Source organism: Aspergillus glaucus (assembly GCF_001890805.1).
Source record: "Aspergillus glaucus CBS 516.65 unplaced genomic scaffold ASPGLscaffold_3, whole genome shotgun sequence".
In the NCBI taxonomy this organism is placed as follows: Eukaryota; Fungi; Ascomycota; class Eurotiomycetes; order Eurotiales; family Aspergillaceae; genus Aspergillus; species Aspergillus glaucus.
Window position 1 is genome coordinate 1569275 of NW_019170455.1, and position 15066 is coordinate 1584340.

At 47.5% G+C, this 15066-nt stretch overlaps 4 protein-coding genes across 4 annotated transcripts; 2 read left to right on the forward strand and 2 right to left on the reverse strand.

The window, feature by feature from the left end:
- Positions 1-708: 708 nt before the first annotated feature.
- Positions 709-2792, reverse strand: mirC (siderochrome-iron transporter MirC; the record flags this gene model as incomplete). Its single annotated transcript, XM_022544196.1, has 5 exons — positions 709-795; positions 871-1532; positions 1586-2320; positions 2374-2504; positions 2560-2792. 5 exons carry the CDS (start codon positions 2790-2792, stop codon positions 709-711), a joined length of 1848 nt encoding a protein of 615 aa, XP_022404808.1.
- Positions 2793-4588: 1796 nt separating this feature from the next.
- ASPGLDRAFT_72219 (uncharacterized protein) lies at positions 4589-5659 on the reverse strand (the record flags this gene model as incomplete). The annotated part of the gene is made up of 3 exons (XM_022549599.1): positions 4589-5218; positions 5302-5405; positions 5584-5659. The coding sequence occupies 3 exons, from the start codon at positions 5657-5659 to the stop codon at positions 4895-4897; spliced, it is 504 nt and encodes a 167-aa protein (XP_022404809.1). The 3' UTR covers positions 4589-4894.
- A 1144-nt stretch (positions 5660-6803) lies between these two features.
- On the forward strand, positions 6804-8713 carry ASPGLDRAFT_43252 (glycosyltransferase family 69 protein). The gene has a single exon (XM_022545781.1). The coding sequence runs from the start codon at positions 6914-6916 to the stop codon at positions 8552-8554; it is 1641 nt and encodes a 546-aa protein (XP_022404810.1). The 5' UTR covers positions 6804-6913; the 3' UTR covers positions 8555-8713.
- Positions 8714-10818: 2105 nt separating this feature from the next.
- Positions 10819-12534, forward strand: ASPGLDRAFT_143099 (uncharacterized protein). The gene is made up of 5 exons (XM_022541786.1): positions 10819-11448; positions 11497-11613; positions 11668-12065; positions 12117-12229; positions 12286-12534. The coding sequence occupies exons 1-5, from the start codon at positions 10896-10898 to the stop codon at positions 12317-12319; spliced, it is 1215 nt and encodes a 404-aa protein (XP_022404811.1). The 5' UTR covers positions 10819-10895; the 3' UTR covers positions 12320-12534.
- The last annotated feature ends 2532 nt before the right edge of the window (positions 12535-15066 follow it).

Consider the following 15066-nt stretch of genomic DNA (forward strand, 5'->3'; position numbering starts at 1 on the left):
ATTTCCCCTGTTTATTGTACATCAGAGGCATATTAAACAGCCGGATCATCTTTCCTCGATGCACTTCTGCATGCACCGTCAATCCGGGTCCCCATCGTCTTCGGAGAATCCCACGGGAAATCCGGTATGTACTATGCATCCCCAGCACCTCATCGGTGCATGAACTTACATAAGAGAGCTGTTCAGTTACTTTACGTTCCTATATTACCTCGTCCACTAGTAAAGGATATCCAGAGGTCAAGATTTATCTGTTCAACTGACCTAATACCACTACAGCGAAAGTCACATGGTCTATACCAAACAATCAATCTATATACAGTTCATGCAACATACAAACGTAACTTCATCAAGGTACTTGGGTATAACTCAAGAAATCGAATGGTACGATAGTCAATCCAAGTTGGAACTGTATCATGCCACACAATTGTTCCGTTGTCCGCCCCCGGTCCTGTTCGTCGTAATCATTAAGAATAACCAAAAGCGTAAAAAAAGAAATAATAACACGCTTGTGCTGCCCACATGTCCAGTCCCGCGCCAGCACGGGCCGGCTGTTGGCTCTTTTTCCTTCATCTGATCCCTGTTGTCACGAGGAATGCATGAAGAATGCAAAGTCTGTGCTTCTATATAAAATGCAGGCGCCGTAATCCGTGACGAAGCAGCCTGGTTTGTATATCTGTCGATGAATGCCAAGTCAAATCGCTATATCGCTTAAGTTCGCTTCGAGTGCCGATCTTCATCAGATACTTCTTCGGTGGAAATGGGGACGGGCTCCGCGTCGGGCCCATGAGCACTCATCTGGTGAAAATTATTAGTCCTGTACAATGAAAAAAAAAAAAAAAAAAAAAAAAAAGTCATGGGCGGGTGTCTCACCTTATCCAACCTGTAGTTCACCATGAGAAAACTCAGCGGAATCAAAGGAATAGAAGCGATAATCGCCAGCACCAATAGTTTGTTCATGGTCTCCTGATAAGCCCGGTTGATTGCAATCCGAGTCGGAGATCCAAATGGATATGACAGAGCTTTGGTCAACTTCCCGAAAATCTCTTCGGCCTCTCCTCTGGTCTCCTCGGGAAGGTACACAAGCAGCTTGCGAGGGATGCTATGTGTCCAGACAGCCCCAGAGATCGCAGCGCCTACCGCACCTCCCATTTCCATCGAGGTTAGGAACATGGCTGTGGCAGCCGCGACTTCCTGGTGACTAGCGGATGCCTGGACTCCCAGTTGCACGGGTACATTGAGAAGTCCACCTCCAATACCCACAATAACTTGGGTTCCCAGGATCTGCACTTGCGAGCTGCCCTCTCGTCGATATAGCAGCATCAACAGCAGTCCGACGATGTAAATGACACAGCCTATGGTAACGAATTTTCGGTACCGCCGCGTATATTTGATGAGGATGGAGACCGTAAATGCTGCAATAGTTGACGCGAATGCAAATGTCTGGGTCACACGGCCCGCAGTGGCGACATCATATCCCTGAACGACTTGGAGATAAGAGTACAGATACGGCTGGACGGAGAAGAAGAAAGCCACTGATAGCCGATTAGCAAGATTGTAAAAAATAACAATAATGGCGATGACATACTGAAATAGAAGAAGGCCAATACACAGCCTGCGACAGCAGTTCGCTGTTTGAGAAGATGCAGCGACAAAAGAGGTTTCGGTGCAAATCTCTTCGAAGTTTCCCAGAGAGGCAGAATAACCAGACACACAAGACCCACTGCGATCATGGAAATGATCCTCTTATTCCTCCAACCATCTTGGGCATTGGCGGCAAGTGTCAAGGGCACCAGAATCAAGGTAACGGCGGAGGACAAGAGGATCAAGCCAAACATGTCCAGGTCATACCACGTGCGTCGGATCACACTGAGGATACCGCGTCGTCGACTCGATCTAGGTTTGATGAGGTTCAGTCTCCGAGCTTTTCGTTGGTTCAGCAGCAGCGAAAGAGCCAAAGGGAGGAAAGAGGCGGGCAAAATGATCGACCACATTCCATAACCCCAGCGCCACGATGTGTGTCGAAGGACGGCGTCTGCGATCGTTGGGCCTATCCAGACAGTAACGAGAAATGGGAGCTCGGGCAGGAGGGCCAATAGCGCACGATTCAAAAGACTGCTGCTGTCTGCGATGAACACTTGCTGCAAGATCTGCAAACCTGTCGAGCCGGCGGAGTAAAAGATCTGTGCTGATGCGTATGCTTGCACATTGTTCGATGCGGCCATCTGAATATAACCGAGGACATAAATCAGGATACTCAAACAGAACGCTTCAAAGCGACCGAAAACATCGGCCACTTTGGCCATGGGAGGCTTGATCACAGCTAAGACGATCGTCAGTGCCGCGCAAACCAGACAAGGCCAAGCATATACTTACCATTGACCACATTCTGGACCACAAGAACCGTCGAGATCAACGAATGTTTGCTAAATGCACTGGTCGCATATGCCGACAATGACATGAGGGTTTGGCTTTCCAGAGACGTACAGAACGCCATGAGAAAGATACTTGGATTTGGATGTCAGCACAAGCATTCCAACCGACAAGGATGCATGCACGAACCTGATATAAGCTACAGCCAAAGTCCGAGAGGTCCATGTCATGTTGATGGCCTCAATCTTCCGAACACCTTCCTGAACCTCATCCACCGAGGAATCATCACCGTCAAGATTTCTTTCGTTCAAATATCCACTTTCACCATGAAGGAGTCGATCTCCTTCCTCATCGTTGCGTTGTTGCTCCATGTTGTCGAGTGTGCCATAGGAAGGTCCGGATCGTATATCGATATGGGGCATTGCGTTTGGATCCGAAACTTCAGTGGAAGGGTTCGACAGATTGCTCTGCGAGTAATAGGGTCCATGTATCGGAAACGTCAAATGTATATGTCGCAATAAAGAAGCGAGGGGTGTAAAATGGTATTGCTCTCGAGTAAAGTACGGGTACTCTGTACTTAAGCGGCGACAGGGGTTTATGAACGCATCGAAGGAAAAAGCAACGAAGAAAGCCGGGGCTGAGTTTGGCGGAAGTGCAGGGAACGAGCAAGGATAGCTATATGAGCTAGTATTCCGTACTGCGTAATAGTCGTCGCGTTATTTGTGACCCGTCCAAGTCAAATACCACTCAGGCAGGTGCGATCAACAGACAGAAAAAGCAATATAAGACCAGGCGAGACACTAGGAATGAGGGGGGGGGAAGGAAATATCGGGCGTGGATTATCGGGCCCTCCCCTCCATCAGCGAAAAAAAAGCAGCGATATATACTTCTGCGGTGCTCGGTTGTATTGGTGGATAGATCCGATGGGTACGTGCAAGGGATGGCATGAGATGAATGACCGCAGTCACCCAATATAGACCATAAGAGTCAATGACCGGGCTCCTGCACGTCGACGTGGGATTCAACGGATGATCACTGGCCTATGGACTTGACGCCCGAGGCTCAGTGAGGCAGTGTGGATACCCGATCTGTGCCCCAGTGCGCCAGAGGATCGGGGCTGACTCAGTAAAATGATCTGTGAAGTATTATGTCGGTAATCAGAGGAAAAAGTAAGCGGTGGTAGTTGATCGCAAAAGCTTTCGGTAGGCATGCGGGGGTGTTCGTCGACCACAAGTGTACACTCAAACCGGAGGATTCGAAACGGGTGACACGACGGCGAGACCTCGACTCGATCCGTGTTTCCATATGAACTAAACGAGGCAGCTGAAAATCCCGGGGGGAGAGATGCGTATGTGTACGACTGAATGGGGTGCGTGTGAGAGTTAGAATTGGTGGTGGATGTAGTCATTCTTAGGCGGAGCAGCGGCGGTAGTGGCGAACCCGGGTAAAATTACGGCAGAAAATCAGATCGACCAGATCCGGCTAGAAATAAGAATACATACGAGGATAGCGGTAGAGTACATACTAGTACATATTCTTCACTGGCAATATGGAATTCTGGATGCAGAACACCCCTGTTCAAGGACGCATGTTTGATGGATTTTATTCGCAGTAGTTCATGCAGAACACTCATTTCAGCCTCTGGTCTTTCCTCTCGGGTACAACCGCTACAGAAGGGCGACCTCCACTCTGATCTGCTCTTTTCTCCATCTATCGCGCTAGCCTTGTTATTTGCTTTTGCTTTAGCTGAAGCGCGAGAGCCGCTGGGCTAATAGCAACAGCCGGAATAACAATCATCTTTTCAGCTGTCCACTCATAATCTTGCAGCAGACCACCACGCAATGACCGCACGGAGTACTGCATATGGGGGTTGTAATGTGATTTCTGGCATTCCTGTTTGGTCGTGCTTACTCCGAGCTAGTTACTAGTTAGAGTCAGATGCAGCTGCATTGGATGGATTAAAGAAAATAATTAATATAATTAATATAATTTTTTTTTTTTTTTTTTTTTTTTTTTTTTTTTTTGAGAAACAAGCCAACGCATCTTGAGTGGATCTGGGATACACTTGTCAGTCGAGAGCATTCAGTATGGTTTTTCCTGCGTATTCCATGAAACGTGCCTCTCATCAGACCGAGAATCTTTCTAGCAGGGGTGAACTTTGAGGTAAATTCCACGAGGTTAATTTATTTCAAAATCGAACCCTATCATATTTCCCCGAGATAACAAGTGCCGGAGCACATCCATTATACTATTAATCCGTAACATCTATGGAGTTCCATATCGACACAGTTTCCTTTCTCGTAGGCTAGCAAGTCACCTGGCCTTTTCTAGTACGATCAAGTGCATACTGACAGGTGACGGACATCAATAAGCAGTGGGTCCTTTTCTTATCCCCATTTCAAGAAAGCCCCGTCATCTGAACGGTGATGAGTGGTTGCATGTCTATGTTCAAATATGCTGAAATATGTACGCAGGACTGCCCAACGCACAAGACATGTACACCGTAGAAAAGGCCTCATTCGGCTTAATCTATAACCAAGTGTTTGAGGTTGACATCCAAATTACCTCCTTGGCTGGACGGCCTTGCTGCATAGATACCAACCCAACACTCCTGCGCCTTATCCTCCCCCTCAAGCGCCCAAGTAATTTCCCGCAGAGGCGAGTCTCCCTCCACATGATACACCCAGAGGCTGCTAGTCCCCGGTTCCCGGGCAATTTCCAGTGTCGCAGCGCGCCCCTGTGACGGCACGGGAAACAGACTCCGATCCGTAGATCGGTTTTTGAAGACAGTGCTCAGATGCGGCTTGCCATTGATCAGCTCGATTCCGGTCTTCAACCACTTCCGTGGCTTGCCTCTGCGGTTGTTCAGGACGAAGATCAGCCCAGCCCGCCTTGGTCGTTTGTTTGCTGCCAGTCGCCGTTGATGGTTACACTGATTCCTTTGAAAGCTGCTAACCGAGTGCTGCGGTAGATAATAGGCGCATTGAAGATCTCAGTAAAAGGGGGTTTGAAGCAGATGTTTGTGAAGGTAGTTGCTTCGAATGGAAGTCATTGTAGAGTCTGAAATGGGAAGCCATTTTGAACACAATATGAATGGTCTGAGCACCGTATAACCCAAAACTGCATGGAAGAATAATGAGAACCAAAAGACTTTGGGGATTTGGAAAGAGGAAGAACATAAGACCTCGATACATAAATGAGTACATACCTTACAACGCTCCCAGAAAGGAAAGCGCTGAAAATGCAGAGCGAAAAGGGAATGCCAACAGTCTTCGGACAATGTCTTCATTCAAAAGGGTGGCTTGTATGCATCTGTAAAGCAGGAGAACACGTTTTCCCCTCTGGTTCTTCAGTTGGCATGAATGCACTGTGCTCAGAATGTCAACATCCTTTCTCAGAGCATGAAGGCTTTCCTACAGGTATACTCCTATTCTTTTGCTCTTACAGTCATCTTATATGCTAATGCCTATGACTTGTTTAGAGTTACCCCAGTCAGAATCATCTGAGCCATGTAGTCTCGTGGAACGCCCAGTCCATAGAAGCATATGCCCTCGAACTGAAACCGTGGAGGGCCTTTCACAACTGCTTGATGAATACAAGGTCATCCACGTGCGAGGACCACCAGCGTCAGGAAAGACAGCACTAGCCAAGCTTCTCGAACGCTACCTAAGAGGTAGACGCAGAGTAGTATATATCCCCAGTTGGGAGACAGATAATCTTTCTGCGACAAGATTTCTCGAGCAAGAGTATCGCAAATCTGGCTACACTTATGATAGAAACCTTCTATTGTCAGGTGGGACCGATGATATCGTCTTTATCATAGATGATGCGCAGAAGACCTATAGCGGTAGTGGTCTGTGGTACTCCGTGATCAAATTTCGCATCGGTTTACACCATGGTCCACGCTTTTGCATGTTTAGTTCATACGGGCACTCATTATTTGGCTCTCCAAGCTACCCTGAATATATAGCGCCGGCAATCCTGCGCCTGGAATCAGGTGCTAAGGGATAGTGACACAAGGTTCGACCGGGACAACAAAGTCCTGGTTCGCTGCTTCGAGCTTGGATTCTTACACACAGAATTGAAGCCCACGCTCCGCGAGGTGAGATGTGAAATATGCCTATGAATCATCTCCAGTTACGCAGGATCCAGTTGTTGGAATCCTGGATACTGCGAAGGTTAATGAAGAACATGGGATATATAGTTTTTCAGGATGATTTTGTCGCTGTCCTGCTGTGCTGGCCCAGGTATGGGCATTGCTAATGAAATCTTATGAAAATTATCCTTAGCTGGAGTGCTCCGTATGGTAACGAAGATTGAATAGAGGTTTATTGAAATCCATACCCATTCATAGTCAGGTTGACGTTGAGATCCTCTGAAGGCGGTGAGAAGATCAGGCAATATACATTCGATTCTGTAACTATAGTTACTCCGTAAGCGCTGTTCCGGCTGTGCGATTGTTTATAAAAGTTCATTTTTCTCGTCTATATACTCAAGTGTGCCGGCCGAATGTTCTTGTCTGACAGTAGCGACGATTCTCGTCATGTCTGTTCGTCTCCTACACCCAGATGAGTATGAGCTTGGCACCCGGTCTTCTCTCGACTCTCAGGGGACGTTCGATCTCGACGAGGCCGATTTCGAATCGCAAACCCTTCCGAAATCTAGACTCCGTTCGCTCTCGCATAGGTGGCCATTCCTATCCCGACTGCTATCCACCACTTACTCCGGATACCGCCGCCTGAGACCTTTGCGACCGTTCCTGTCCGCTTCGAAGCGCCCAGTCGGCTGCTATCGACGTCTTTTGTTCCGCAGATCGTGTTTCTATCTCCATGTTATCGCCGGTATAATACTCGCCCTCGTGGTTCTTACTTCAATATTCCGGCCTTCTTACACCCGACCGCCGTCGCATTACAAATCCCTTCGAAACGCTGTACAGCAATCGACCACACCGGGCAGGGGCAACCCTCACAACGAGAAGATCTATATCGCGGCGAGCTTATACGATCCGAGCGGGGAGCTTGTGCGGGGACAATGGGGCGCTGAGATTTTGCAGTTGGTCGACCTGCTAGGACCGGAGAATGTCTTTTTGAGCGTCTACGAAAATGACAGCGGGGCGGAAGGAGAGCGCGCGCTGCGGGAGTGGGAGGCACAGATTCCATGCGACAAGTCTATCGTGTTCGAGGAACACATGAATATGCAAAGTCTTTCAACGGTGACGATCCCTGGTGGATCGCACCGGGTTAAACGTATTGAATATTTGGCTGAGGTCCGGAACCGAGCTTTACGACCTTTAGACGACCACCCGGAGAAGCGGTATAATAAGTTACTCTATGTAAATGATGTGCTTTTCAACCCGGTTGATTCCCTGCAGCTTTTGTTTTCGACTAATGCTGGTGAGGATGGGGTTGCTCATTACCGGGCTGCTTGTTCCGTGGATTTCATCAACCCGTTTAAGTTCTATGACACTTATGCTACTCGGGATCTGCAGGGACATGGCATGGGGCTTCCGTTCTTCCCATGGTTTTCGACTGCCGGAAACGGTGATAGTCGAAATGATGTTTTGGCGGGAAGTGACGCTGTGCGGGTACGCAGCTGCTGGGGAGGAATGGTCGCCTTTGATGCTAGGTTTTTCCAGTATGGCGCAAAAGAGCCCGTTGGAGACCGTGATTGGGAGAAGAGAAATTCGACCCAAGGGTTGCAGCTTAGAGAACCTGAGAGCGGGATATCGCCGGTCCGCTTCCGTGCCTCTCGTGATGTGTTCTGGGAAGCCTCGGAGTGCTGTCTCATCCACGCCGATCTGCAAGACCCTCCATCAAATGTTGACGACCTCACGGACACTGGCGTCTACATGAACCCGTACGTTCGGGTTGCCTATGACAGCCGCACTTTGTCTTGGCTCGGGACCACTCGTCGGTTCGAGAAACTTTATGCTTTCATCCACAACGTTGGGAATCACCTTGTTGGTCTTCCTTGGTTCAACCCTCGCCGAGCAGAAATATTTGGCCAAACCGCAGAAGAAACCGTATGGGTTCCTGATCCCGTGGGTAATGGAGAAGGGACTTTTCAAACAATTGAACGGATCGCCGGCAATGATGGGTTCTGCGGACGTCGTGGACTGCAAGTCATTGTCGAGCATCGCGAGGAGGGCCAGAAGGGATGGGAAAACATTCCTGTTCCTCTATGACGAATTAGCGGTTTGTTGGGAACGATTTGGTTTGTATTGGAGTTTGGGATATCTTTTTGATTTACCTGGTTCCTTTTTTGTGAATATTTTGGATGTAAATACACGGAATACATGTCATCTAACCTTCATGAATAGAACGCGGCTCTTTGCCAATTGTCCTGCTCGCGTTCTTCTCTAGCCCTATGGCTCGCTATAGTAAATGTCGTGGGAGCATATCGAGATACAGGAAATCCGTTCGTGGCTGAAAGCCAGACAATGTCACAGTCTGTTTGCTATTGTTTGATCAAAGCCACAATCTATACCCTTTTACTTGCAAACATGCAGCATCACATTCACTTTGTTTGCATACTATGACTATTTTAGGCTTAATACTCTGATTCCTTCCTTCCTTTTCTTTCTCCCTTCTTCCAGTTCTTTCTTCTATTATCTACCTATTCATCGTCTTCCTACACAATTCTTATCCAGTTCGAATTATCAAGTATCCCACGATGACGGGTATGCAACCTATTCCCTCAGAGGTGTCCGAATGGCGCCTCAAAGTGGCCAACGTCGTTCACGACGTCTTTTCTTCATTCTTTTCCTCGGATCGCTCCTCTCGAACATCTGAAAACGGCGAGTCTGCCGATGAAACGACGACTCGTACCTCTCGAGGTCTCGAAACGAGCCGATGGGCACCCCAGAATGCGAGTGCGAACGTCTCAAAGACAGGCGCCAGCAGGTCTAATACACGAGTGACCAGTGGAAGAAGTCTTGAAGACAGTCGCTGGGCGCCAAAAGACGTGGTGCAGTGCAGTCGTCCTGCTGCTCGAGGGCTGGAAGATAGTGGGTGGGCATCGAAGAGTCAAAAGGGCACAGAGGTAAAGGTAAATTTTTTATTTTATTTTTTACAGGCTTTAGATTACTGTTCATGATGAGCAATTTTCTATTAGCCCATTGCACAATTTCTGGCACTTTATTTCACACACAAAACAGTGAAAGCTCACTGACAGTATGAAAAACAGGGAAAGGGCCCTGCCCCCAGTGACAGTCCTGCATACTCTACCTCTCTCCACTTCGCTTCTCTCATGTTTTCTCCCTCTTCACTCTCATTCACCCAACCCCAGCCTCTTCCTTCTCATCCTCTTCCTTCTCATCCTCTTTCTTCATCTCCATCTTCCTCATATTCTTCTCGAGTCTACTCAAACGGTTTTCGAATCTCTTCTAATTCTACTTCTCGTACTTCGCCAAACAAGCCCGTCACCATGTTTCGCCCCGCGGACGTGGACGACACTGCTGGGTTCATGGCAGCCGTTCGTGCTAGGAACCAAAGCAGCCAGGCCACCACGTCTGCTGCCGTTCACGACGCGTCCAGTGACCAAAAAACTCATCCTAAACCTTCTACTTCTTTCGTTGGCAATCCTACTGCTCCTGAGTTTGTTCCCTCATCTCCCAGCTCGCTCGCTGGTAACCACGGTGGTAGCCAGGGCGACGCGTCTCCCATCCCCGAGGAAATGTCTGGTACGAAGAGAAATTTCTCTCCTGTTGGCAGTCCTACTGCGCCTGAATTTGTGCCTTCGTCATCCAGTTCACTTGCTGGTAACTTTTCTGGTAGCCAGAACGGCTTTTCTCCCGCTGGCCCTAAGATCTCTAGTTTCGTTGGCAACCCTGCTGCGGAAGGGTTTGTGTCTTCTAAGCCCAGCTCCTTGGTTGGTAGTCCTGTCGTCGAAGATACGTTCTCTGTGTCTGTTCCGAAGGAAGAGATTGCTACTGGTAAGTCTGTCTTTCTTGCTCCACGATGGACTGTCGCTGACGGAAACGTTTTGTAGCCGACCATGGCTCCCAGGAGAACGGTGGACTTGACAGCTTCGGTTCCAAGCCTCAGATTGCCATCCCTATGGCTGCGTCTTCAAAAGAACAGTGGACTGTCATCAGCGTGGATGATACTGCTGGATTCATGGCTGCTGTGCGCACTTTGAACCATTCACGTAACGTTTCTGCCATTAGCGGCACCACCGCTGTCGAACAGACCCCCGATTTGATGGACGTGGTGGACGATAATGCGGAACCGGAACAACCTACTGAACTTCCTGTCGCATCTCCTGCCAGGGACTTTTTCACTCCATCTCCATCCAAGGTCGCGAGGGAGCCCGCTGTGGGATTCGCCGCTCTTGATACTGAGGTCTCGGCCCAAAGTATCCAACCGTCTAGTGAGCCTCCTACTTTTGAGGAACCTCCTAGTACTTCGTTTGAGACTATCAATGTGGACGATACCGCGGCGACCGTGGTGCCTCCTTCCATCGAGGAACTCCCTACTACGTCTTCACCGGAGAAGCCTGCCAATGTTGATGACACCGCGGCATTCATGGCCGCTGTCCGTCGCCTAAGACGTACCCCTGCGGGTGACATCGGCGAATCCACGGGTACTGCTCAAGATGCGGTTAAATCGCAGACTAGCTGGCTGGACAACCTGTCTCCTGTGAAAGAAGACCTGAGATCTCTCGATGTTTATAATGCACCTCGTCAACTTATGACTCCCATTCGAAACCTGAAGCGCGCTGAAATTGGCCAACTTAGCATGTCCCCTGCCGAACACTTTGTTTCCGCGGCTTCTTCTCCAGCGGTGAAGATCAATGATGATTTGGATGATACTGCGAGCTCGCACACTGTCACTGTTTCGAAGCAAGAGCCTGCTGTCAATGGATTTTCAACTGCTTCTAATGGCATAGATCCTGCCGAATCCTTGTCTACGGCTGGTCATGTTAGCGACTCCGAGCCTGAAGCGCCAAAGGAGAAGGTTGCTATTAGCGTGAATGACACGGCTGGTTTTCTTGCAGCTGTTCGTGCTTTGAAGGAGAGAAACCGGTCTCCTAGCATTTCCTACACTAACGCAGTTCCTCATGAGAAGAAGCCTTCGAGTAAGTCTACTTTGAACGTTCAATCTGATCATCGCTAACAGATCTTAGATGAATACGGTTCTGCAGCTCGTGCTCATCCGAGTATCACCGCTGTCGAAGACGAGGATCGCGAGAATCTGATTACTTTCAAGTCGTGGGGTACCCCGGCTCCGCGAAACAAGCCTCGTAAGACACTCCAACCTCAATGCCTGATTTGAATAATGACACTGACATTTGCAGCTTCGCAAGTGAGACGCATCGTCCTCACCGGATTGCCTTCTAGCTGGGCTACCCCCACCAAGGTGCTGTCTCTGATTCACGGCGGTGCTATCGAGAAGGTCAACATTGATTCGTCCGGAAATGCTTATGTCTACTTCTGCGACCATGAAGCCTGCAAGGCGTTCTACGAAAAGTACCCGAACGGTATCGGTCTTGGCCAGAGCAATGTCTTCGTCGAGATCGGCCAGGAGGTCGACGTCGTCAGCTCTCAGTTGGCCTTGAGCCGCTCCATTGGTGCTACTCGTGTTGTCCGCGCCGTGGGTGTTGACCTGAAAGTCACGATGGACCAGCTTCACCAAATTGCCACCAGCAGCAACCGTAAGATTGAGAAGATCACGGACAACTACGTTCCTGGCGAGGTGAGTGACTAATAATCCTCCGGGGATCCTCCTGTACTGACAAATATCTAGGCTCGTACTGTGAATTTCCGTTTCTGCAACATCGACGACGCAAATAAATTTCGTGCAATGCTCGTCCGTGATGCTGACTGGGAGCATTGCAACATTCAATATGGGAAGGATCCGTAAGTTTTGTCTTGGCTCTACTTTCTTGTCTCGGGGTTTGCTGACGTGTGCGCAGTTGCGAGCTTGCCTCTGGTTTTCATATGGATTGAATCCCGCCGATTACCACCATACGGTGTACCAGTAGGAATCTGGAACAGCAACATAGGGTAGTTATTGGTCAATGTTTTTCAAATCTAGTTGATTTCAGTTTGCAAATTGTCAGTCGTATGTATCTAAATGGGGGAACACGAACGATCTGGAATGCGGAAACGAGTCATGTATCCTAGACGTTCGAAGCAATTTGAATAATAAAGTCGATCTCTGCACTCTTTTCTGTGTCATCCGATCAGCTCCCTCCCAACCTGAATTTATCCTTGCAGATTTAACTAGAAATAGGATGCCCAATCCTGAGTCTACAACAAAACAAAGTACCAACATAGCTTCGTCAGCAACGAACGTGATGATTACGATCAACCGTTGCAGCCTGGCTACTTCTTTGTTCTCGTTTCTTTTTCCACTCGTTTCTTTTCTTTCAGCCTCACCTTAGCCCACCGGGCCGGGTTTAGCCCGGGCAAGGACAGAAGTACTCCCATATCCCAAAAGCAATAAACCCCCTCTGCAATCGTGGATCTATCACCACCACCCGTCTTATTGCTTCTTCTCATGTCCCGGGGCAGGGGATGTAGGGAGTGCGTAGTTGTCTTCACGGCGCAGCTAAATCGCAGCTAAATACTACGCTGTACTTTTGGCGAGGCGTACTACACACACTCTGCACTGAATAGTCATCGGTCATCTTGCATGGCGATAGTGAGAAGGGATGCCCTATTTTCGGAGTACTCCGTATAGTATAATTATACGAGGTCTTGTGCATGGGGATACAGGAGAGGAGTGTCAATGCTACATACCGTATCTACAGACCATTTGTATTCTGCGCTGTATTCTGTACGCTGTACGTGAGCACATAATTCTCCAAGGAGGATTTTTATGCAATGATTTAACATTGGGTAAAAGGTTATACAGGTTTAGTATTACATACAAGTACATAAATACAACCCTACCGGTACTTGAAGAACAAGCATTCTCGGCATCGAACTGTGGTTCGAGTGGATCACACCATCATATGATTTAAATGGGGACGGAAAGTAAACAAACGACGTTATTGAATTCTATTCCATTTTGAAGCCACTTTATTGCTTCAAAAGGATTATGAGACATGGATACGTATGAAGTGCAGAAAAAATAGTAACAGTGGGTTCGATGATTGATACCAAAGTTTATTCTCTGCAGAATCCGATTGACACAAAAATAAAAAATAATAAAAAGTTAAAGAATCACATGGCAGACCATATATATATATATTTATTTTTTTTTTTTCGCGGAATGTTTGGTAAATACCCTGTTTATACTGGTTCTTAGTGGTTCAATCGAGGCCAGCTGTGGGGCTGTGGTACTATACTACGTACTCTATCGTGCACTATTGATCTGATGTTGAGTGTTTGAGAATGTCTTGTCTTCATAATCGTATGATTGATCCAGATTGAACCTCCGGGATTTACGGGATACGACCTCTCTTACGGAGGAGGGATTCTTCAAGGGACTTATCGGCGGGGTTGGTGGCTTATTCTTGGGATCGTTTGTTGATGCAGTCGAAGTACCGAGTCTTCAGTATTGATTCAGTTAACGTATTCCACGGGCGAGCAGCGCACCCTGTATTCCCATATAAATGCGCAACTTTTGAATGCTTATATCTCAACAACAGCTGAATTATATGGAAATGTACTAAACATATTGCTTATTTACCAGTATACAAAAAGGCTTAGGCTGTCGAAATTCGAAATTTGCAAATAACTGTCTTAAATACACATTGTATCATAAAATACAGCGTAATTAATATTAACTTAATGATTAGGCTATAACACTCTGCAGAATTCAGTATACATAATATCTATAGTGTATAATTGCACCATATACAATATCATACAAAAATTTCTTAAATTGGTGGAGATGTGCGCATTCAAAAGTTGCGCATTTATATGGGAATATAGGGTGCACTGCTCGCCCGTGGAATACGTTATCTTGACTTTCGGTATACTCGTACTCGGTTGAAGAATGATTTGTCAACAGTATGTAGAATGATGACGTATATGCGCTGGAATTGGACGGGTAAACAAAAGTTGAGCCATTGGAATATACACGAGGATAATTGGATTCAATGACTTGAGTATGGTATGTACTGGAAGAAATCGAGCACGGAACAGTAAAGGACAATTCGGAAATACCCCTTGTACCACCACGAAAGTGACTTTTTTCTTCTATGGTAGCTTTGACGCTATTGGCACCAAGCTTCATAATGAGCCAGCATGAGACTGTCCACAATATCTGCAAGTTCTTACGGATCGAGGGATTATTTGGATATCAACGTTGCTGATTCAGCTAATCTAATGATCTTTAATTTCCACGAACGGTACGACCATGAGAAGCTGCAAATGATAACTGCGAGTGAGATCTATATATAACTCTCTAGATCTGAGCTTAGAGTAAGACCCGCGATGTATCTCAAGCTACCCATAATAAGACACACGGTTAATGTCTAGGGCCTGCAGATAAACAGAGCTCACCGTCTCTCAGGACGGTTCGTTTTGGTATACCTTTTTCTGAGCAACTCAGCTTCAATTCTTGGTTCTATGCTTTTCTGAAACATTATCGTTAGTAGATACCAGCTGTCTTGTGTTGTTTACTATACCAAAATCTACATGCAAGTCCGTACATATATCGTCAGCAAGAATGAGATTTCCATCTGTCAGCAATAACAGCTCAACAAAAAAGACCCAAGCCGAGACAGAGCTCAAAGATCTAG

Coding starts and splice junctions, on each gene's coding strand:
- ASPGLDRAFT_43252 (XM_022545781.1), top strand. CDS start 6,914: ATGTCTGTTCGTCTCCTACACCCAGATGAGTATGAGCTTGGCACCCGG.
- ASPGLDRAFT_143099 (XM_022541786.1), top strand. CDS start 10,896: ATGGCCGCTGTCCGTCGCCTAAGACGTACCCCTGCGGGTGACATCGGC. Junction 11,614..11,667: donor GGCTCCGCGAAACAAGCCTC/GTAAGACACTCC, acceptor TGACATTTGCAG/CTTCGCAAGTGAGACGCATC. Junction 12,066..12,116: donor ACAACTACGTTCCTGGCGAG/GTGAGTGACTAA, acceptor ACAAATATCTAG/GCTCGTACTGTGAATTTCCG.